The sequence below is a fragment of the Gopherus flavomarginatus genome, chromosome 1 (assembly GCF_025201925.1).
Source record: "Gopherus flavomarginatus isolate rGopFla2 chromosome 1, rGopFla2.mat.asm, whole genome shotgun sequence".
Classification (NCBI taxonomy): Eukaryota; Metazoa; Chordata; order Testudines; family Testudinidae; genus Gopherus; species Gopherus flavomarginatus.
The window spans coordinates 197,364,271-197,387,880 of NC_066617.1; the positions used below are offsets into that span (position 1 = coordinate 197,364,271).

Genomic DNA, 23,610 nt, shown 5'->3' on the forward strand with positions numbered 1-23,610 from the left:
CCCAGGGAGGAGTGGTTCTTGCATGGAAGCCTCGTCCAGAGGGGCCTCCGTTTCCCGGGCATCCTGCTGCACCAGGGTATCCGTGGGGTCTTCCTCCATACCTGAGGGGGGGGGCCCCGACTGATTGTGGCCTCTGGTGCACGACGCTCCGATGGGTTGGAGAGAGCTTGTCCCGAAGGTTCGCCCTGGGCTTGGCGGTATGCCCAGGGCGTCCAAAAGGACCATTGAGGTGGACACTGGTCCATGCGGGCGTGAACATCCGAACCCCCGTAAGAGGCGTTGTCCATATGGGAAGAAGCGGACGAGTGCCTCGAAGGCCATGGAGGAGCCGCCGATGACTGTGGCAGGCCTCTGCGCATCCCGACGTCGCTGCGCGGTGCAGGTGAACGGTACCGGGAGTCATGGCGGTACCGTGATCTAGACCGGGACCTGCTACCGGCTAGGTGCCGGGAAGTCGACCGGTGCCGTCCACTGCCGTGCCGGGATCGGCTGCGGTATGAACATCGGTGCCGCGATCTAGACCGGTGCCGAGAGTAGTACGGCGGCGACCGGGATCTTGAACGGTGCCGCGAGTACGACCGGTGCCACAGGTAGCGGTCCCGGGACTGCGAGCGGCATCTAGATCTCGAGCGGAGACGCTGGGAGTGGTCCCTCGATTTGGAACGGGACCAATGCCCGGTAGTACCCGGCGAATGCGGTCGTACCATGGCGGGCTTGCCCAGCGACTGGATAACCCGCACCGGTGGTGCCGGGGGTTGGGGCAGCTCGGGCTCTGTCAATGCGATGATGTCGCGTGCCGCTGAGAAGGTCTCCGGCGTGGAGGGGGCGACAAGCTCGACCTCGGTCCTCACTGGGGAGCTGAAAGGCATCGGACTCAACGGTCTCTGAGGGGCCGGAGTCAACGGTGTGACGACACTCGGTGCCGCGGCGGATGACAGTGCCGGGCGGTCAGGTTTTGAGGCACGCTTTGACTGTGGTGCAGCTGCAGGCACCGCAGGAGCCCTGTGCTTTTTGCTCCTCGGGGAGAGGGAGCGGTGCTGGCTAGGGTGCCGGGCCGGTGCCGAGCGGGATGTTGGAGCCTTCGCCGGTGCCGGGCGGTCTGGAGTGGAGGCGACACTTGGTCCCGGTGCCGGAGTCGGTGCCGACGGTGGGGGAGTCAGCGCTGCCTCCATCAGGATCTGCTTCAGGCGACTGTCCCGCTCCTTCTTTGTTCGGGGCTTGAACGCCTTGCAGATCCGACACTTGTCCACAAGGTGGGACTCGCCTAGGCACCTCAGGCAGGAGTCGTGCGGATCTCCTGTTGACATCGGCCGATGACAGGCCGCGCAAGGCTTAAAGCCAGGTGAACCGGGCATGGGCCCCGGCACCGCGGGGAGGAAAAAGGGGCGAACCCCCGATCCTCAGTATAACTATTTCCAATTATACTTACTTAACTTTATAACTACAACTATTACTATAATAACTGAACTATATACACTAGACTGCAGAAGAGTGAAACGCTAGGGAGGTGGAGAACAGCTAGCCGTGCTCCACAGTTCCAACGACCGACACGGGCGGTAAGAAGGAACTGAGGAGCGGGCGGGCCAGCAGGGGTATATATCAGGCGCCATACCGGCACCACTCCAGGGGGCGACCTGCTGGCCCACCGAGTGTTGCTAGGGTAAAAAGTCTCCGACGAACGTGCACGCGGCGCGCACACACCTAATTGGAATGGATATGAGCAAGCACTCGAAGAAGAATTACAGAGCATGAACTAAAGTCTACACTTATTAATAGTTACCTTTCCTATTTAATAAAGTAGTTCACCCCCCCCGCCCACAGGTCAGTCTGTTGCAGGCTTCACAGGAACCGTGATCCACTCTTTCTTGGAAAACATTTCTGCTCAACAAGATGGCTCCTCAGTGAATGGATGCAGAGTATCTTTGTCTGCCCTGTCATATACTCAATCAGTTTTTTGCCTTTATTCACAGACAGGGTGATCTCTGTCTGTTATGGTGTTCCTTTTAATCTGTATGTGGTTTTGATTATTTGCAATTACCACCTGTGAAATGCAAAAAAAAAGCACTCCCCCTCACAAGGCAAGCCCACCGCAACTCCTACCCCCAACCACAATGCAACTCCACAACACCTGCACTCTTTAACAGCTACTTACACAGTATCGAGAGAGATAACACAGAGATAAAATGATGTTATCAATCTTCTTTCCAAACTGTAAAAATGGGAACACTGCAGCATCTTTAGCTGGACATAGAAACATTTGACTTTAGATATCCCTGTGTATTGTGATGATAATGCAAATCTTTAGATCCACATAAAAAACTCCCCCGGTAGAGTAAATAATTTTTCTGGCAGCTGGCAAATCCATAAAAATATTGCTCAGGCCTGTCAAATACCAGCCAAATGGTAATCCTACTTTGGGGATGGGGGAAGGGTAGGCAACTGAACAATACATTAGATAATCAGCCAGCCAAGGTGGGATGACCACTCCCTCCCACTTGAATGGGTCATGACCAAGACACATGGTTACCAGGTGACTAACCTTTACTCCAAGACCATAAAGGCATAATTAAATAATTACAATAGTTACATTATTCCTTAAATACTACCAGTACATACATCTCACAATGATTATGAGCACAGATAAGTTACAAGCTTTCAGCAGAGACTTCATTAGCTACCTTTTATGGATAAATACCATGACAACAGTGTATTAGGTGTAGTGAGTTTGTCAGGTCTGAGCCAGAGCTGCTTACAGAGCACAATGAACCTTTTGTCAGTTAGCCCCAACGGGCCTCTGCACCACAGACTCTGGCCACGACCAGGGCTCCTAGGCACTAAAGTACTACAAATAATAATAATATTAATAAAAAAGTGGCTACACTGGGAAGGGAATTAAGGAAAGAAAAATTGCCTCAATTTAGGGAAAAAATGGTAAAATACAAAATCCTCCCTCACTTATGCTAAATATCTTGAGATTACTACTAAGAAGGGAAGAATGCAGAAGTACTTCAAGCATTTATCTGCTGCCACAGTACTAAAGGAAGGACAAACCCCTATAAAAATATCTTTGATCTCTTATACAGAAAAATAAATTCTTATTTGTAGAAAATTTCCAGGCAAACTAAATTATTGATCAGAATCTGAGAAGCTTCTATTTGTTCTAGCCATGAAACTTGGCCAAAGTCAATTCCTACAAGTTGTAAAGGATGTTGTTAAAATCACTAACGTCTGAATCTACCATTAGATCAAACTCTTGCCACAACATTATGCACATTCACTTCTCTGTATTGTTGCTATTGTGAATACTACTAATCCATCCATTGCGCATTCTAAAGTAAAAAATCTGAATCAGTTTTGAAGTTTCATACCCTATGCTTGTTCCGTATATGAACAAGCCATGACCCCAACTTATATTATATTTTTAAATGGCTTGTCCCATGTACACTCATTACTTATACTCAATAAGTCAACTGTGACTAAACAGCCATGGCAGGTAATATACAAAAACATAAATGTATAGACAAGATTCATTGGAGGACAAATCTTGAATAATTACAACAGAGAGACCTACATTCTTGTGATTGTCCCTGAGTCTCACCTTGCTAAAACTGGCTTTAACTTCATCAAGACACGTGTTCTGTCTGTTTCCCATGCCAGAGAAACAGAAGTCAGCAGCATCAGGCAATCCACACAGGAGAGAGAACTGCCTCAGAAGACTTTTCTTAAGCTAAGCCCCGGAGCCAGTTTGACCCCTCTCTTAAGAGTAGAGAGAGTGTCTAGATAATATAATCGCTCTTGGTAGATTATACCTGGGGACTGGTTTAATATATATTTGTAATAAATTTATTCATTCAAACTGAAGACTTCGCACTCACAAGGGGGAGCACGGAGCTGCAATGTCAAGCTGAGATTCATTTATAAAAACTGTTAGGTTTTAGGGATTTAAAATTTTAGCGCTGGACTTCTATACCTTAAATTACACCCTCAGGAATGCTATGGTGAGTTAAGGCTGCAGCTGGCTGACTGTGATGAATCTTTCCCATCACATTCTGTATTGTTAGAAAGGCACTTCTTGGATGGTGCAACTTGCAAGCTCTGCTGCTTTTATATAGCTATAGTCCTGCCAATTACCCTATAAAACTCAAGAACAGTGAAAGGGCAATGCCATCCAGGGCAGATAAATGTGTTCTTGCTCGTTTGCTTGTTTTCTGCCCTCAAGCCTGTCACCCGATCTCCATCTGTCTGGAGCGCTCATCTGATAAATAAGATGGAAAGAGCCTTTTAGCTCTTTAACTAAAAATTACATATATTTTGCCCACTCTGTTTATATAAATGCAGCAAAATATTTCAACTCCTTACTGCTAAATATACTCTGGAGGTTGACATGGACATTTAGCTGTCAAAACATTTTACTACCTGTTAATTAGAGGGATGTCAAAAGATCCCAGACAAACAGCAAATGTATCAAGAAATTTACTGAGAACAGAAAATTATGGTAGTGCTGTTTTACAGGTTTTCAGCATTTATTCTTGAAAGGGATAGATTACAATGTGTGTTATATTTGAAGATATATTAAACCAGATACTACATAGCATTGTGATGTGATGTAACACAATTTTCTTGAAGTTTCAATAAGGAGCACAAATTCAAAGTGTTTTAAGAAATACGCTCTTGTCAACAGACACTGATGGTTTGATGCCAGTTTTGAAATCAATGTGAAATTAGCCTATGAGAAGAGTAGCAGATTAAGACATATATGTTAGACTATCTACATCTGGTGCATAATAGCATAGTAGAGTTGAAAATAAAATACTTTGGTTTATATTGTATTTTAATTATTCAACAGATGTTCCTTAAAATAAAATTAGGGCCCTACCAAATTCACATGAATTCTTGTCTCCCCCCCGTGAAATCTCGTCTTCTGTGTATTTTTACCCTATCCTATACAGATTTCATGGGGGAGGCCAGCGTTTCTCAAATTGGAGGTCCTGACCCAAAAGGGAATTGCAGGGGGAATCACAAGGTTATTTCAGGGGCATCACAGTATTGCCACCCTTGCTTCTGTGCTGACTTCAGAGCTGGGCAGCTGGAGAGTGGCGGCTATTGGCCAGGCACTTGGCTCTGAAGGCAGCGCCCCACCAGCAGCAGCACAAGAAGCAGGTGTGGCAATACCATACCATGTCACCCTTACTCCTGCACTGGGCCATACCGCAACCCCCCCCCACAGTAACCTTTGTGATCCCCCGACAACTCCTTTTTGGGTCAGGACCCCTACAATTACAACACCATGCATGACATTTCAGATTTAAATAGCTGAAATAATGAAATTTACTATTTTAAAAATCTTGTGACCATGAAATTGACCAGAATGGACCGTGAATTTGGATGATACTTATTTTATCTGCTTCAGATTACAGTTTAAAGCCAAAATATATACCACTTACTAAATACAGTTACTGCTTAAATTGATGTAGATTTAGCAAGTTGATTAATTTTACTATTTTCAATATATATTGGGGGGATGTTATTCAATGTACACTCCACCCAAAATCCCATAGTGACTGGATGTTTCTTCTAAAACGTATAGCAATTGAACAGTTAATGTCGACAATCAAAATGATCATCATTAGACTTTAGAAGTTACACAACTGAAATGAATGAGATAGCTGGGTAAGTTATTTCCATTGTTTTGGCAGTCTTAGCAGCCCAGCCCAGGAGCTAGATCTTTTCCTTTTCAAATGATATGATAAATTCTTTAGAAATTGATGGTGTCACCAGAAAAATGATACTGAGGTGTATTGCTGAATATGCCTAAATTGTTGGTATGCCATTTCTTGAAATAGGACTTACGATGTCCTAAGTCTCTCAGGGTCTTCTCAAAATGAAATTATCCAGAGTTTGAAAGAGAGTCTGCATTAAGCAAATCTTCACAGCAAGCAACGTTCTTTAAGAGTAACTGGTGGGACCATTCAGTTTAATTGAAAATGGAGATTTCCTTGCTAATGCTAATATTCAGCCTTGGTAAGACTGGTCAATATTACTGGAGGTAAATATCAGTGGATATTTTCCCTAATAAATAACATTTGACAGCTGACACCTACATTTTACTTAAGAAATAAACAATCAGAAAACTAGTTTTTAGTGAGCAAGGAAATGTATATGTTAATGTGATCTTGACTCCCTTACGTCTTTGAACAAAGAAGATATGCAATGTATTAAAATTTTTCAAAACCTATTTTCAAAAAAAGAACAATTAGCAACAATAACAACATGGTTGTACAATATATATGTCATACATATTTGGATTAAAATCAAGAACAAATGAAATATAGACCTAAGGATTTAACGATATTCTGAACTCACCAACTTGCAAATGCTGGAAGTACTGCAAGGGCCTGATAACAGCCTGTTATACTGTATTCCATCTTTGTTAAAATAATTACACCTAATGGAGAGGGAGAAGCCCCAAATCTGAAGTTCTTTGCTTTTGAAGAGTTGGGTCCAACTGTTAACGTTATTCAGAAAGGATATATATTAAATAAGTGTTTCTGTTGTAGTCTTAAGGACAGTTTAAACAAAGAAAATCTGAAATCAATAAACCAAATCCTATAACTGGTGAATTTATGGTATGATGAAAATATAGAATTGGCTCCTCTGGTCTATTTGGACAATGGATATTCACATCAAGGTCATTTAATCTGAATTTTGACAGATCCTAATGGCTCCTCTGAAGTCACAATGGATACTAATATAGTGGAAATTTAAGTACTTAAACTTGCATTGTACAATGTGTATGTTTTGTATTGAACATCCTTGATAATGATCAATATGGAGAGTACACGTGCTCTGGAAGGCTAAGAGAATTGGTGATTGGTATTTAAAACCTTTAGCCTCTAGGTTAATAGATCGATTCCAGCATAGTTCAGTGATGAATGAAACCATGAGTTTTGCAATCTGAGCCCGTTCCCAGGAGACAAAAGTCTTTTTGACAAAACTCTGTACACTTGGCAGACCAATGATATACAGAGAGGCTAAGGATTGGAAGAACATAGGTTGTCCTCTCAGATGAAGGCTAAGGGACATTAGCAGGGTAGTGGAGGGGGTGGGGGAAGGGAAGAGAGAATGCTAGCCTTGCTCTATGGAGAGGGTGGCCCTGCACCTCTGCAAGTCCCACACAAGTTCTGTCAGTTTTGTCCTGTGTGGTCTTCTCTCCATTCAGACTTGCCCCATCTCAAGAGCTGCCATACATCCTGGCTTCTCAGTGAATCCTCATATCCTTCTGACCCAGCCCTCCCCGCACGTTGAAACAGGTTGATATGGAATCAAACTCATTGTGATTGAACAATAAGCCTAATGGATGCTTAGCTGAATGGGTAGGCAACTGCTGAACAGTCTGCTTTGGCATCTGCACACATCCTACCCTGCACTAGAGATGAATTTTTACAGAACATTGGGGGGAAAAACAAAAACCCGTGCCTGGATGAGAATGAAGGACAGAGTAAATGAGTGAGTGTGCATGAGTATAGCATAGAGAACAAGGGGGAAATAGGAAGGTGAGAGTTAGAGAGGGAGAAAGAAAATGAGAGTAGATTGCAGGAGAGGGACGGGGAGGGAAGAATTGAGTATCCAAGTCTGAAAATCTGGTCACCCAACTGTGGATAACGAATTCAGACTTCAGTTTCTAGGGCTGTCAATTAGAGAACTTTTATGAGCAGTGAATTTACACACAGAAAAAGACAACGCACAACTGACCCTTATAAAACCTCAATTCTGAAATATTTCTCATTTTAAAAAAATCTTCAGGCATCAAATCTGCATTATGGAACACCAGATTGGATTTTCTCCCTCCCCACCAAAAAAAGCCTTCTCAGAATTCCCAAATGGGAATTCGCTGTCTTCACTGAACTAAAACTATATTATAAATAGAAACCCAGGAAAGCATGTGTCCATTATAAACTCCATGGGGTTTTTTTTGTTTTTTTTTTTGTTTAAGAGAGAGAGAAAATTATTTTCCTAATGGATTAGATTTATTGATCAATTTATTTTAGAACCACACCGATTCCTCTCTCTCTCTTTTAAAGCACTGTGCAAAAATTTGTAGGTTAACCATTCTAGAGATACAAGCCTTTTATCCACAGAACAGGCAGAGTATAGACAACGATAGGAAAAACTTCTCCATGCTTTCCTGTCAGTGAGGTGTAAACCTGATCTAACTTGAGAAATCTGAGGGTGGAGGGTAGTCGCCAGTCCCATTTAATCCATGGCCTCTCTTCAAAGACCATGGACATGGTCACCAATTGTGTTGGTGGGTGTTCTTTTATGTGGACACCTGCTCACTTGCAAATGGACTAGAGTCAACTCACTCCATTTAGTTCACGGAACAAGCAGACAGCTTTCTGCCATGACTGACCTGTGCTGGATTCTACCAGGTAACCTAGAGAGGAAAGGCTCCACATTCTATTACCAATACTCTGAGCTTGAATTCTACCATCTTTTTCAGATGGTCTCATAAAAGAGACCAAATATTCAAACATTTTCTCTTCAGTCATAGATGCCTCTTGGGTTGCTAAATGTTCAAACTCTACCCAAATATACATGATTATTTCAGGATATTATAGAAATAATTTTAAGATCACAGCACAGATTTAATTTATTTGCACTTTCAACCAACAGCATCTTTCCCTATACTCCAGTTGACAAGGTTGCTTAAACCAGAAATATAAATTGTAATTAGAAGCTTTAGGTATGAAACTAAGACCCCATTCTGCAAGCTATGCCATATGGACAGACTTTGGCCTGCACAGAGCCCCAGTGCAGTCGAAAGGGTTTGGACACAGAGATCCACCTGCTTGCAAGACTGGTACCTACCACAACATTCTAAAGGCGTAAAGTGAAATGTGTTTATAACAGTATTTTCCTGATCCCACAAAATCTCTCTGGTCTCACAGTAAGGCTGAGATGTGCAATGTTTACCATGAAAAGCTCAGCATTTGCCAAAAAGATGCCCATGTTATTTTTCACTCTAACTGGCAGGGGAAAGTGTGGAATCTCATATTTTACTATGTAGTAACTGCAGGCAAACAGTGATTTAAAAAAAAAATAGAGATCAATGTAGGCAAGTTTCAAAATCCTCTGCTGAGTGGCCAATCATACAACAAACCCACAACATGATTCCTACAGCCATTTTCAATTTGGATTTCACCATGCTGCACATTAACTATGCAGAAGAAACTAATTAATGAACTTCTCCTGGCAAAGGCACTCAGATATCATGGTGGTAGATGCAATATCAGATTTAGACAGTGATTGGAGAAAGCTATACCTTTTCTTTAACTTCCGTGCTGCGACGGATAATCGATGCTCCTGGATTATCTCTAAACCTGTGTAGGTGAGTCAGGTTCATTCCTATCATGGTACCTCGCTCCTACTCAATAAACTAACTTCTTATAGTTATTTTTCTGCAACAAGACCCTTCCTCTACAGAGTCCCACAAGGCTCAGTTTCTCAGATCTCTCCCTTGAACAATTTCTATCTTGGTCATCTCATCTTCAGTCTTAACTGTCATTTAAACTGATGATATTTGATTGCATGTGTTGACATATTTAATTATTCCTCCCTCTGTCCACCCTCTATGCATGTAATGATCAAATAAAACCATGGTTCCATCTCTGCTACCTGAAGCTAAATGTTTCAAAGTCAGAAATACTTTTCTAGGGGAAAAGGAGCATACTCAACAGCAGAGGAGGATTAAGATTTATTGGAGCCCTGGGCACAAAGAACATTTGGACCCCTCAACATACCTCCCTCCCCATGTGGCCCTGCCCCGTGCTCCTCCTCTTCTCCTCAAGGTCCCCCTCCCTACTCCCCCAGCCAGGTTAGAAGCCTAGAGCTGGGCCGTGGTAAATGCTGGCCAGGGAACCTGGGACACTGTGGGGAGCCCCAGACACTTCATCTGCCCTAGGCGGCACGCTCTGGGGGGAATGGCGACATGGTCCAGGGGCTGCTCTTGGGCATCTTGGCCCCTGTCCAGGGCAGGTGGAGGGTCTGGGACTCCCCACAGCAGCCTGGGCTTCCTGGGCAGCTCTTACCATGACTTAGCTCTGGCTTCTGGCCTGGCCAGGGGGCGGGGCCTTGAGGGGAAGGAGGAGGAGGAGCAGGGCCACAGTTCCATGCCAGCTGGGGGCAGCTCCCCACTCCTACACAGGTTCTGGTGCTCCTGGAGCCGAAAGAAGAAATTCATCTGTGGCGGGAGAGGAGCACTGACAGAAGATGCTGCTAGTTACATGGGCTGCTTCTTTGAACTGGGCACAAGGTCGCAGCCATTTTACCCTACTGTGCATGGAAACATCCTGGCAGGGGTGTGGTCTGAATTAGACACCTTGCTACAAATTAGCTTTCTCTGTCCTTGCCTCTCCCTAGCAGCTGAATGGTGTTGGCAGAGGGGATTTGCTCACTCTTTCTGTCCTCCCATTGCCACGGTGGCTTCTCTGCATGATGTCCATAATGCTGGGAGAGGCAAGCCCTGAGTTCAATCTCCCCTCTTCCCCACCCCCACATGGCAACTCTCCACGGGCTTCCCAACTCCCAGCTTTTCCTGGCACCAGCATGGAACATACAAATACAAAACTACAAGCACATCACTCGTCCTCAGAGACTCCATTAATGTCTTATTCAGTTCAGGACTTGGTTCAAAACTGCATTTTAATTCTTTTTTGATAAGTACTCATAATTCTTCTCTCTTTCTACTACTCCTATCCCACTTCTCCGGCACCTGCCTCCTCCATGTCCTTCCATATAATCTTGCCATTGCTGGCGTGGACTCCTCCTCTGCAGCTTTTATCTGAATCCCTCTCCAACTCCCCAAATGTTTTGAAAAACCCATCCTGCAAAATCCCTTTTTCTTGCTTGCCTACACCTCATGCCACTTTCCACCCCCAAACTCACTCACACACACTCTCACTTTTGTATTATTTAAAGCTTTTCTGGACACCATTCATAGGATGTTCTACAAAATTAAGTGATGGTGGGTTCCTGCCAGTCTGGCTGCACTGCTCTTTTCTAGTGAGCAGACTGAATATTGAAATATGCAATCATTCTTGTATATTTCATTTGTAAACGGAGGATATAATTCCTATGAATAAAGCAGACAGGGGGCTATCCATAAATTATGGAACATATTGGGGGTAGAGGGTCCTTGATTTTGGATGCTTGTTTCAGTGTTACAAGGGGTAGGTGGGCCTTGAAAATTACCAAAACATATGTTACATCATCTATGGACAGCCCTCAGGCAGAGGAAAAGGGACAGTACAAGAGGCTCACAAGTCAAAACACACCCAGATTAAATCTTTGATTTATTAGCTTCAGTATTCCCCAGTGGGGGAGAGCAACACTTCACAAACGGAAGACTCAGGAGCGAGTATTCCTTCTCCATGAAAGTCAATCATTAAAATATACGGTTATTAAACATAAAATAGGTAGCAATTAATTCATATTAATGTGCATCATCACACTTGAAGACCTAAACCTCAAACGGCAAATCTGTTTCTTCTTTTCCTGTACAAATATATATTTCCAAGTTACTTATTTACACACACACTCTAACAGCCAGCGTCCAAAGGAAAGAAGTGAATGCTTAATATTTAAGTGTGGAAACAAATATCATCACATTTTGATTTGTTTGTGTTGCTTTGATAAAATAGGAACTCAAGTAAGGAAATACAATATAAAACAGCATTTTCATGGATTAGATATTATAACTTAAAGCTTCACTAACAACTGGGTATAGATTTGGTTTTGAGGGTTTTTTTTGCACATGCATAATACATACATGAAGACAAACACACAGACACAAAAATGTAAATATACTTTTACAGAAAGACCTATATGAAACACTGTAGCTGTATACTGCCTTGTTGATAGAAATGTTAGGACAAAATTTTCATTACCAAGTTGCAAGACTATTGCATCTACAACATAGAAGTCATCCACTGTCATGCTGGATTAGAAAGACAGACATTAATGAGTAAACACACTCTATAGAACATGGGCAATTATAACATCTTGACAGAAATATGGTTAGTGATAGCACAGGCCCATCCCAAGGATCAGAAAAGAAATCTGTTACAAACAGCAGAGTCAGTGGCAAGAGAGAGAAAGACTGCTACAGGCTTGAGAGGTCCACTTACTGACGCTGCCACAGACTGCCATGCAGTATTCCTCAGAGTCAAAGTTGTTTCGGTTCCCACCACATCCGCCGTAAAAGAATGGTGCACACTTTCGTTCAGTCACATCATAGTACCAGCGGGAGATCATTGCTCGGCAAGGACCAGTCTCAGCTTGTTCAGAGCACACCTCTAATTATAGGAGATGTGGAGGAACTACATTTAGCATGAAAATGGTATTGTCTTGCTTTTCATCTACACAAGTTTACTTACATGTTCTAACTCTTGCACATTGGCTAGAAAATGGATGCATCAAGGAAGCTTCTCTCTCTTTCACAAAGCAATTCAATTACTACACTTTAACTCATTATCTATAAATAGTCTCTAATACAATGTATTCTCATCTGGATTAAACACAACTAAATCCCTTCTGCTCTACACACAACTTTTGTACTTGTATATCTATTTTGGGTAGTGGTGTGATTATTTACTGAAAGAGTTATACTGGTATAGCCCCTATTGTGGACATAGTTATACTGGATAAAATTGTCTTATGGTTCCCCATCTCTTATCAGTATCCACTTGAGGGATGCTGTATCACTATAACTATACTGGTACAGTTAAAGCGGTACAACCTTTGTGTGTGGACAAGCCCTTAATCGGAGTTTTGCCCATGAGGAAGTTTGAATAATTGTCTTTGGAAAAACTCTTGATCGCAGGAAATATCTACACAACAAACTATTAAAAAATACATCTAAAATACTGAGATTTCTTGGCTTGTAAAGAGGATCTATATAAATGATACAGGGAGTAAAATTCCTTCCATACACATACACAATCATTTTGGTTGAAACTCCCTCAAGTTTAGAGGCTCAGCGCAAGGCTTATATACCACTTAAATCCATAAAAGCCCTCAAAATAAGATTTAAATGGTGCGCTGGCTTTGTGAAGAGGGCTGATTTTCCTCCTTACTTAACATATCAGATGACAGTACGAAATCTGCGTTGAACATATATCATGATTTGTGTTTCTCAGTTTTCAGTGGGAGCTAGACCAGTCACTGCATTTGCATTGAAATCTGTGGGGAACTGAGTTGTACAAATTAAGATCAAAGAATAAAAAGTCCTTAAATTGGAATTCAGCCCACCACCTGGGTACATATATAACCCTTTACCAATAATGTTCCAAACAGGAAAAACAACGTTCACACTCAGCATCCTGTATATCATTTGCAAAAAATTGTAGAACATGAAACACCAGTACTTCCCCCTCTATGCTTCCAGCAGACATGGGTTCAAAATAATGGCAGATAACTGGTAACTTATCTACAACTATTTCTGACATTACTTCACAAGTCTTAATTTTGTGGAAGGATGACTCCTTACTATTGAAATGGGGTCTCCCCCTTGGTCACCTCAACACCTGCCAGCGTATGTAGCACTGGAAATCTCCACACACTCATCACCCCTGAAAGGCTCTCACTGGCATTAGCCCAGATTTGGGGAGTCTCACTGGCTGCTTCACAGCCTCTTTCCTGATAGCCTGTTTGGTTCATCTCTGTTAGCATATAACCCTTCCCACCTCTTTTCTGCAGCATGCATTTTATATCAAATTACTGTCAGTAATCAACATGTGTACATTTACATCAATAATTATTTACTGTAAAACATTTATGATTGATCCAGCACAAAGCTTTACCTATACACATCAACCTATATTAGGCACTTACACAGTTTTGTTTGTAGAATGAATGAAAAGTTATGGTAGAGGAGAGTTAGCTTTTTACTTTTAAAATCCCGGACAGGTGTCATTAATAGTACACAGGGTTTTCCATAACAGTTACTCTTGCTTGATTTTTATGCAATGTAGTTATAGTCAACACACAATGTAACTTTGCCTGGCTTTCAATACATGAAGGAAGTCCACAAATTTAATTTTAAAAATTAATCACTGGAAGAGTGATTGACATTAAAGAAACAGGTATAATCATGACAAGTTTTACTGAAAGAATACCAAATTTCAAGAACACAGGGTCTCAGCAATTTGTTGTTCTTTTAAAAACTAATTCAGTAAATGCAACTGTCAGTCAACCTCAACATATAAAGAAGCAAATGCCTTCTCGGATTCCCTTGATACATCTAAATTTTGTTATGAAGGGTAAGTTATTTTATCGTTTTATATTTCACACACTCTTATCAGTATGTGAAAGTTCCATAGACTCACTTTAGTATTTCCTTTTTAATCTCTAGGCTTGCTCCACTTACAGCGGCGATCGATCCACTGGGTCAATTGAGCGAGTCTAATGAAGACCTGCTAAATCGACTGCCGATTGCTCTCCCATCGAACCAGCACGGTGTAGGTACTGCAGTAAGTCGACCTAAGGTACGTCGACTCCAGCTATGTTATCCATGGAGCTGGAGCTGCATAACTTAGGTCAACTTAGCCCAACAGTGTAGATCTGCCCTTGCTCTCTAAGGCAGGTTGATCCCCCGGAAAGTGGGGTCAATCCCTAAATGTCTCACACACAAGAACAATAAAAGCAATGACTTTTAGTACCCTGTATATTTTTGCTATCTACAGAATGTGGAAAAAAGATGATGATAACCCATCAGTGAAATAATGGCAATGATAATCAGGAATCAAATCTTGAGGCACTACAGATATTTATACATATTAAGCATTCATTTGACTGGCACTAAAAAAAAGTGCCGTTGAGTTTAAGAGTTAATCTTTTGGAGCCTTTCAGTGGAATCAGTTTGCATGAAAATGGGAAATACAGCCCTTTAAAGAGTGACTACTTAATCACGAAATTAAATCAGACTCCCTACTTGAACTTAATGCAGGGCAAGAAGTCAGGACTTCCCTTCCCCTCCCTATGGCGAAGTTGGTGCTACCACAGAGCAAAATCCCCCTCTCAGCTCTACATCGTAGGTCTTGACACCTTGCATGGATGGTGTTGCATTGCCAGGAGACTGGAATATCAGAACATAGATCTGCTGTGTGGGGATGAGAGGAGAATTCAACACCTAGAGATTAATAACAATGCAGGATACAAACATGAGGCTAGATCGTCACTTTATGACTGGCCATGATCAAGGCAGCAGACTGTAATTTAGAGTCAATATCCCTCTTGGTCTCCCCTCTGCTTGTCCTTGTCATCTGTACTGGGAAGGAAGAAGAGTAGCTTTTCCTCCCTTGCTGAAACCCATGGTACACATAATCCTTGTAAGACAGAAGGGTAGTGCCTTAGAACCTAAGTCTCTTGAATGGGTGCAGAGAGCTAGTGAAGATTTATCCCATCATCTGAGCATGATGGTACGCTCACAGTTAGCAGCAGAGAAGACATATTGTACAATCATGTCATTTAGAATTAAAAATATTCTTTGCATTTAATTCCCTCCCCAAAATACAAAGGAAGACTCACGAGTTAGGCCACACTGGGAACAAATTATCTGTGATAACTAGAAAAATTAAATTACACTGTGGCAAAATGCTAACTTTCATCTTTTAATCTTGTTTCTGAGAACTGATTAAGAACTGAAGCAATTCTTTGCCTTTGGCTGCAAGAAAGCAAAGCTAATTAAACAGAGAGTTTTGTGTAGTGTTTGTTATAGCTAAGATTTCTGAACAGTTCAAGTTCTAGCCTGCTGTTTTCACACGCTCACACTTTCTCAAACAATCCACCTTTGGTATTCAAAATTTCCAATGTGTTGCTGTTGCACAAAAATGAGTGTTTCCTGTAGCTAATCCCTCCAGAAAATTTGTGCTAAATGTTTAAAGCTCAACTGAAAAATTTCAAATGAAATTTCTCATAGGAAAACATTCACTTTTCTGACCAGTTCTTATTTTCTCATCTTAAGGGCCTATTCCACCTTAAATGTTTTAAAGATGACTTAACAGGATCTGAGCACACTGAAATGTGTGTGCAGCCTGTTTCACTCTTGAAAAAATCTAGGGAATGAACTCTAAAGAAATACAGTGGATATTTTCAAAGACAAAAATGGGAATTAGACAACCAACTGGCTTCCAGGGGAACGAAGTTTCTAACTCCACTTAGTGCCTTTGGAAATCTCAAAGATCCATACAATTAAATTGATTAACAATCAGGAAAAGTAAAGTTAAGGTTCCATAGCTTTGCTCTATTGTAACTATCCAGCATTTTCCAATATTTTTCCTATGACATCAACACTTTGACATTCTACAGCACCTTCCATCTGAGAATCTCAATGCTCTTCTTTAGAGATATGTAAAATTCACCCTAAGAATAGCCCTATGATGCAGCCAAGTCACAGTTTCATAGTGAAGTTAGGTGACTTGCACCCAGAAAGTATTTGACAGAGAAAGGGAACAAAACCCAAATTTCTTGACTCCCAATACTATGCTTTATCTCCAAGACTATCCTCTGAATGTTCAGCTTCATATTACTATTTATGTCATAAAATGGAAAGCGCATACAATAAAATATGCCACAGTGTTTGAAAAAGACAAGTTATTGCAGATACAAGCAATTTAAATATTATGAGTCTATTTCAGGGGCTATCTGTGCAACCTTTAGGTTGTATTCATGTAGATCCAGATTCAGCAAAGCACTTTAGCATGGGCTTAAAATTAAATGCATGCTTAAGCACTCTGGTGAGTAGGGATTTACTTAAGCATGTGTTTGATGACCTGGGGCTGTAATTTTTTGTAATTTTATAAGGTGTAAAATAAAATAAATGTTAGAATCTATATTCCACTATAAAACTGCAGTGTAGATGATTAATGTAACAAAATGGGCAAAAGAATCAAATCGCCCTAGCAAATGTATCATCATAGTGTCTGCTCAACATCATCAGGCACTACAATTTAGGATTCCAATCAGTACTTTGGCCATTCCCTTAATTTGGATTATTTGTACACCTCTATCATGGATGTACCAAGATATACATCAGGAGCATTACTTTCCAGTATGTAACTACTTCAGAGATACAGAACTATGTTTTAAATAAAGTTTACTCCTTTGTTGATTTTGTTTGTACTTACACTTTCCTTAGTCAAAAATCTACACTACTGTTCTATTATGTGGATTGTTCCCAAGGGAATATTTAAAGAAGAAATTATTCATTCTGAATATATCCCTGATACCAGCAGCCAAATTTTAATTTGAACGTTCAAAGACAAAAACTAATTACTTAAGAGGTTTTTGGAATTCAGCAGGAGGCAGCTGTGGAGCTGGCACCAGCTCTGGGAATAAAGCCTATGCATTAGCTACACAACAGCACTGATACTTTCTAGAGAGATTTTTTTTTTAAAAAAAGGCTGAACGATTAGTTGTAAATGCAATGCCAAAGAATAATTCTTTAAAAGAGTTAAATATCTTAGAATTGTAATTGCTAGTTAAGATTGAATCTCTCTCTCTAATGTTGATGTGGAGCCTACTCGTAGGGAATAATTGGGGCATAAATAAAATATAGTTGTATACTGTGCCTTAAATTACAAAGCCTTCCAATTCCAGTGTATAAGAAAAGAATAAAACATATTTTAATTTTATTTGTGTGAAGAGTAACTTCATTCAGAACCAAGATGTCAAGTGGCAAAGAAAGGACAGCTTGAACGTAAGACCAGATCAACAAAATTCCACATTCTATGTATGTTTTAGAAGAGATGCAGCTTTCCCATAACACTATGATTTTATTAACAGAGCAGACACATTGACTGAGAAGGTTAGCACAGAAATACATTTCACTCATCCAAAAGACTTATCCCCACAGATGATGATAATGTAGGATAATATTAAACAGATTAGTAAATAAAACCAAAGCTTTAGATAGTTACAGTTTCAGTACATTAAAATGATATTTTCTGTTGGAGAGTCAGATTAGCAGAGGACAGAATTCAGTAAGTATAGCACAGATCATAATGAAATTTTCACCCGTATGTAAAACAGCAGAACTGCTCTATAAAGTATTCCAATATGTTTGTCCTTGGCCCAGAATTTTAATTAAAAAACATGTTCTTTTATGATTCAGCAGTCCTGGTTAACAGTGAAAAAGATTTCATTTGATGTAAGACAACTTAAAGATGTCCTTTTATGGAGGGACAACTGAATTTTAAATCAAAACATCCAATTAAATTCATAGTTGTACTAATCAAAATGTACTAATACATGGTTCTCTACAACCAAGGCTAGACTGAGCGTATTAACATTCATAAGAGTAAGGAAAATCACAGATGCTTTTTGTCAATTGACAGAAAGATAGTTATAACATTTGACACTATTGTGCAAATGTCTAGGTATTTCTTAAAATGCAATATGAGCGTCTATTATCTCTTTTCAAATTCTTTCACCCAAGCAGGTGACCAATCAAGTTCACCCTAAGTTAGGTGAAGAAAAACATAAAACGTTCTGATGCTTAAACCAAGGTAATAACATTTCATAGAAGAAAAGGAGGAAAAGCAATTAAGTCAATGTGGGCTAAAGCAGACCTGATTTTGAACAAAGCATTAATACTCCAATACTATATCAAAGCCTGCAATAGACAGGACCGGCACTTCCTTATAACAAGCTAAATAACTTGCCTTGTAATAGGAAGCAACTGTCACTGAATGGATTGGAAGAATCTATGAAATGTATAAGGGAATAGCAAACAAGATACGGTAGAGAAATAAGGCTAACAGCTGCCATACCTAACGTATGTCACTTTTCTTTTGCTAGAAAGCTGGTTCAGATTCCCATGTGCAACGGCAGGTTACAAACACATTCAAAATGCCACATCAAGCAGCACCACTTCAATTCTTTCCTAAATATTTAAACAAATCTGTTTGAATTAAGGGATGGTAAAATCATTGCTAACTGGCAACGCTACGAAAACCAGGTGGTCAAGCCTTTGCTGAATTCTCCACATCTGCTGAATGGTGTGCGTGCAAGCTGCCAAATGTTCAACAGGTTGCTGTGTTGGCCCTGATGCTTGCCTTTAAAAAAAGCTCTAATTGACCGATATATTGACAGGAAGCATTAAACTCAAAACAAGATCTAATTGCTTTTTCTTTGATGTAAGGGTAGAGAGGAACAATGTTGCTTATCAACAGCCATGCTGAAGGAGAACAGAAATGGAATCACAAACAATTACATATCATGGGAGAACAGAGTTTCTACATGATTCAGTCAATCCTAGCAAAAACTCTCCCGGACCTCGATATGTCAGCATCTTTTTCTGGTTCTGAAACAGTTTATAGTGTATTAAGGCTGTGATGTCAGCAGAACCAGAGCTGATCTGCTAGTTATGACTAGTCTTCGAAGTTACTTCCCCTGTTTGGTATGCAGGTTGGGTGAAGTGCCTGCATTCTTGCACTCTGCAGAAATCAGTCACTCAGCTTTAAGAATACAAATTCAGGGATAACATCTCCCAGCATATGGGGGTGGGAAATATAGAACGGAAAAGGGCTGACTTCTGGGTTCCCTAGAGCCTGTGACCTCAAGCCCACCAGTCAAGGTACACAGCTCCCTCAGACAGACTTACAAATTGATAACCAGTTAGTGGCACAGATATATATAGAATCCTGGACTCCTGATTCCGGTGTTCAATCTATCTGAAAACCTATAGCATACACGCCCTTGTCAGACAAAGGCATGTGCATATCACTAAGTATTGTGCTAGGATAATGGAAAGGAATTCACCAAAACCATCCTTCCTATACTCTCTTTAATAAAGAAAAACCCGCTAAAAAACATATTTGCCACAGGACATGAAATAACAGTTTGCCATCTGTCAAGGTGTAGTGGCTGAGCGGTTTAGGCACCCCATGATAATCCTGATAGCTGTGGGTTTGATTCTTACTCAATCTCTCCCTGAAAAGCCACTTCCAGTTCACCCAGATGCAAAATGGGTACCTGATCCATTGCGTTAGGGCAGTCATAGGCCTGCAGACATGACGCTGGCCACATCACTCCCTTGTGTACTGCTGGCTAGGTAACTGAAGCACCTTTATTGTGTCAGCTATTGGCTCAAGAGAACTTTCATGCTATCTGGCATTTTCCAGATAAGACTAAAATTGTTGTTCTCCTGATGACTGGAAATATATTTGTGAGCTGTTTTGCTATGGATACTTTGGTCACTACTAGTTAAAACATGCTTAGGAATAAGAAACAGCATGACATGTTGAAACTACAGCAGACATCATGAATGTCTTCACGATCTAGCTTCAGTTTCGGTACATGCTTTATTTATTTAGGGTTTGATCCAATGCCCATTGGCGTTAATGGGAGTCAGTCCATTTACTTGCTTGGGCTTTTCGTCACCCGTTATCAGGATAGTTTAATTTATAGTCTGAGAAGAAAACAAGCTTTCACTGATCTGACATAGGAAAGATAACTCGTATAAAACATGAAGAACTTCTTCCCACATTCTTTAATGATTATGTCTCCAGAAAGTATAAAGAAGAAATTGGATGTGCAATCAGCAGGGAGAGCATTTACTCCTGGGGGAATTCTGCACCCTGGCATACATGCAGAATTCATGTCCCCTGCAGATCTCACACACCCTAATCCCGCAGAATAATACATTGCCAGGGAGGTGCTGCAGTTACACCTTTTGCCCATCAGGACTGCTATGGCACCAGAAGAGAGGGAAGCCAGCTCAGAGCCAGAGCAGCCAGCCGTGTATAGAGAGAGGGCAGAAGCTGCTTTCCAGCATGCTCTGTATTGTTACAGACATACTTACTGACAGGTATTTTGAAATAAATTACCAACCTCCCCTAAAATTGGTATTATTATATTGTGTTATTTTGACAAAGAAGATATGCAGAACATTAAAATACGGTGTGTAGAGTTTTTAATTTTTTGGCAAAGAATTATTTGGCACAGATTTCCCCCAGGAGTAAATACACTGTATAAACTTCATTGCCCTAACCCTTTGGAAAAGTGATCTTAGTTTTATTTGTAACCCAAATGGGTTAAAGATAGTCAGCCACCCATGGCAAAGAAGCCCTATCTACAAGGGTTCTCAAACATCTTCCTTAGCATGGACCACATCTTAATAGAGAAAGTCTCACAGATCCTCCCCACTTCCTATTTGCAATCATGAAGATCAGCTCTCCTCCCATGTGCGACAGAATAACATCGCTGTGTCAACCATCAACATCTTACAGTAACTGATTAATTTCCTAATGTATTTTTAGCTTCTTTCAATGAATTTTACCAGTGGAAACAAGAAGATGAATATATACCATGAGAAAAGCCAGCTCTCTAGAGACCACCACTTATTGGTCTGTGGACCAGTCTATTAGCTTGTTGTCCCAGGAAGACAACTCTGTCATTAGAGCTGCAGAAGCAGCTGTGGCAAAATTCGACAATGAAAGTTTAGTCATCTCAACAAAATAATCAGGGATAGCCATGTATATGCAAATAATTTGGTACAAGTATCAAGAGAGATGAAGATGCTGAAGGTCAGATGGGCTGAGGTGCCTCAGGAGAGCTGCACAGGGAATCTGGCATCGAGCCTGATTACACTAGACTTGTCTGCAGCCAAACTCTTGCCTTCATGGCACTGCATGCATTTTACCAATTTTACATGCAAAAACTAAAGACGATTCTCTTTAGCTTCTTAAAACCAGCACCACTGAATGTCAATGTTTATATGTTACAGTCTATTTTTATATAAATTCAATGTGTTGCTTCACCTTTTTTGTAGTTTATTTTCACACTAAACATTGTAGTTCCCTGAAGACTGAACATCTTAACCTCTTTGAAATTTCAGCTTTGGTAAAAGACATGGTGTACCTAATTTGTTCTCATTTCCACTCATCTCAAATCCCATTAAACTGAAGTATATCTTTTTTAATTTTCATTTACCAGTGAGGACAAGGTGTTTCATCCCTGGGCAATAAGAGCTCACATATGGAAATACAGTTAAGTAGTTAAAAAATTTAAACTGGGATTTTTACTTTCGTCTCACACTGGTTCTCCAGTGACTGAATCAAAGAATCAAGAGACAGAATTCAGATAAATAAGAGTTTTTTCTGCCTAAGAAGGAAGCCCTTGCAAACCAATTTTACTCAAACATCAATTCATTTGATCATAGCACTCACCTGAAACAGGGAGAAAAATAAAGGACAGAAAATGTTAATAAAGGAACCGCACTCTTTCCAGATTAGCTACTTACCGTATATACTCATTCATAAGCCGAATATTTTTAGGTAAAAAATGATGCATCAAAGAGCAGGGGTCAGCTTATAAACAGGTCTATACCAAAATTTGATGATTTTAAACTCTATGGAATCATTGAACTGAATATCTAATACACTGTTGTTTTCTTTACCTGGAGCATCTGCAGGCATGCAATCCCTCAGCTCCCTGTGGCCGCAGTTTGCCGTTCCCAGCCAATGGGAGCTGTGGGAAGTGGCGCCACTTCCCGCAGCACCCATTGGCTGAGAATGGCGAACCATGGCCACAGGGAGCTGAGGGGCTCCATGCCTGCAGATACTCCAAGTAAACGAAATGTCCCCACCCGCCCATGGCTTACCCTGACAGGCTAGGTGCTAAAAAGTTTGCCAACCCCACAAATATAGGGTCGGCTTATGAAAGGGTCACACCGTTTTTGCTATTTTTACCTAACCATCTTGGGGGGTCAGCTTATAAATGAACGGGCTAATAAATGAGTATATAGGGTAATTCCATTCAATTATATGCATATTTCATCATGGAATGAAAATCATAGCTAAGATCGATCCTGTGCTGTTCTCCCTATCACCAAACAACGAACATCAGCCAACAGCGCAGAACAACCCTGCCACAGGGAAGGGATAGGAAAGTCAGTGTGGGTTTGCGTACACTTTTAAGTTGCAAGGGTCTGTGTCCCTCAATTCCAATAGCAGCAGGAAAGGACTAAGGGAATCAGGACTGAAATGTCCGCGTTAGTTCCACTACAACAATTTCATGGTCATTTTGTCTCTGAATGTTTTAAGTTTCAACTCCTTCCATTTTAACTCATAGGAACTTAGCTCCTTTTATGCTTTGTCCTGGCTTTTATCTGTGTATCATTTCTTAGGAGGTAGAAGATCATCATAAAGACATTTGATAAGTACAATGCTACCAGGGAGATGAGCAATATAGAAAACTAATATCTAGATTATATAAATATTACACCATACAGAATAGTTCCAAATCATATTGAAATCTAGGAAGAGCTCCTTTAAAGAATAAATTGTACAAGGGAAGAGGAACAGAAAAAAAAAATCTACCATGATTTGGACTGTCGAATTGCCTATGAGTAGGCTAATATTCAAATGTATAAAAAAAAATTAAATTGCTTTAATGACACCATATAGAGTATACAAATGGAGCATATTTTAAAATCTATTTTACCCCATTTATGTTATTTGTTTGTTTTTACCCCATAGACAACAAACATACTTTATAATTATTTGTAATCTTTAACCCAAACACTAGGTCAACTATAGGATTTTTTAAATT

General features: G+C 40.8%; 1 protein-coding gene across 5 annotated transcripts in view; it reads right to left on the bottom strand.

Moving 5' to 3' along the window:
- Positions 1-23,610, bottom strand: part of APP (amyloid beta precursor protein) — a 353,581-nt gene that overhangs the window by 121,854 nt on the left and 208,117 nt on the right. For 3 of the 5 annotated variants that reach the window (XM_050958026.1, XM_050958016.1, XM_050958037.1), the window contains exon 7: positions 12,186-12,353. The exons of the other annotated variants lie outside the window; for them this stretch is intronic. In XM_050958026.1, the coding sequence (XP_050813983.1) occupies positions 12,186-12,353 (168 nt within the window). The remainder of the gene's footprint in view (positions 1-12,185; positions 12,354-23,610) is intronic. 5 annotated transcript variants of the gene reach the window in all.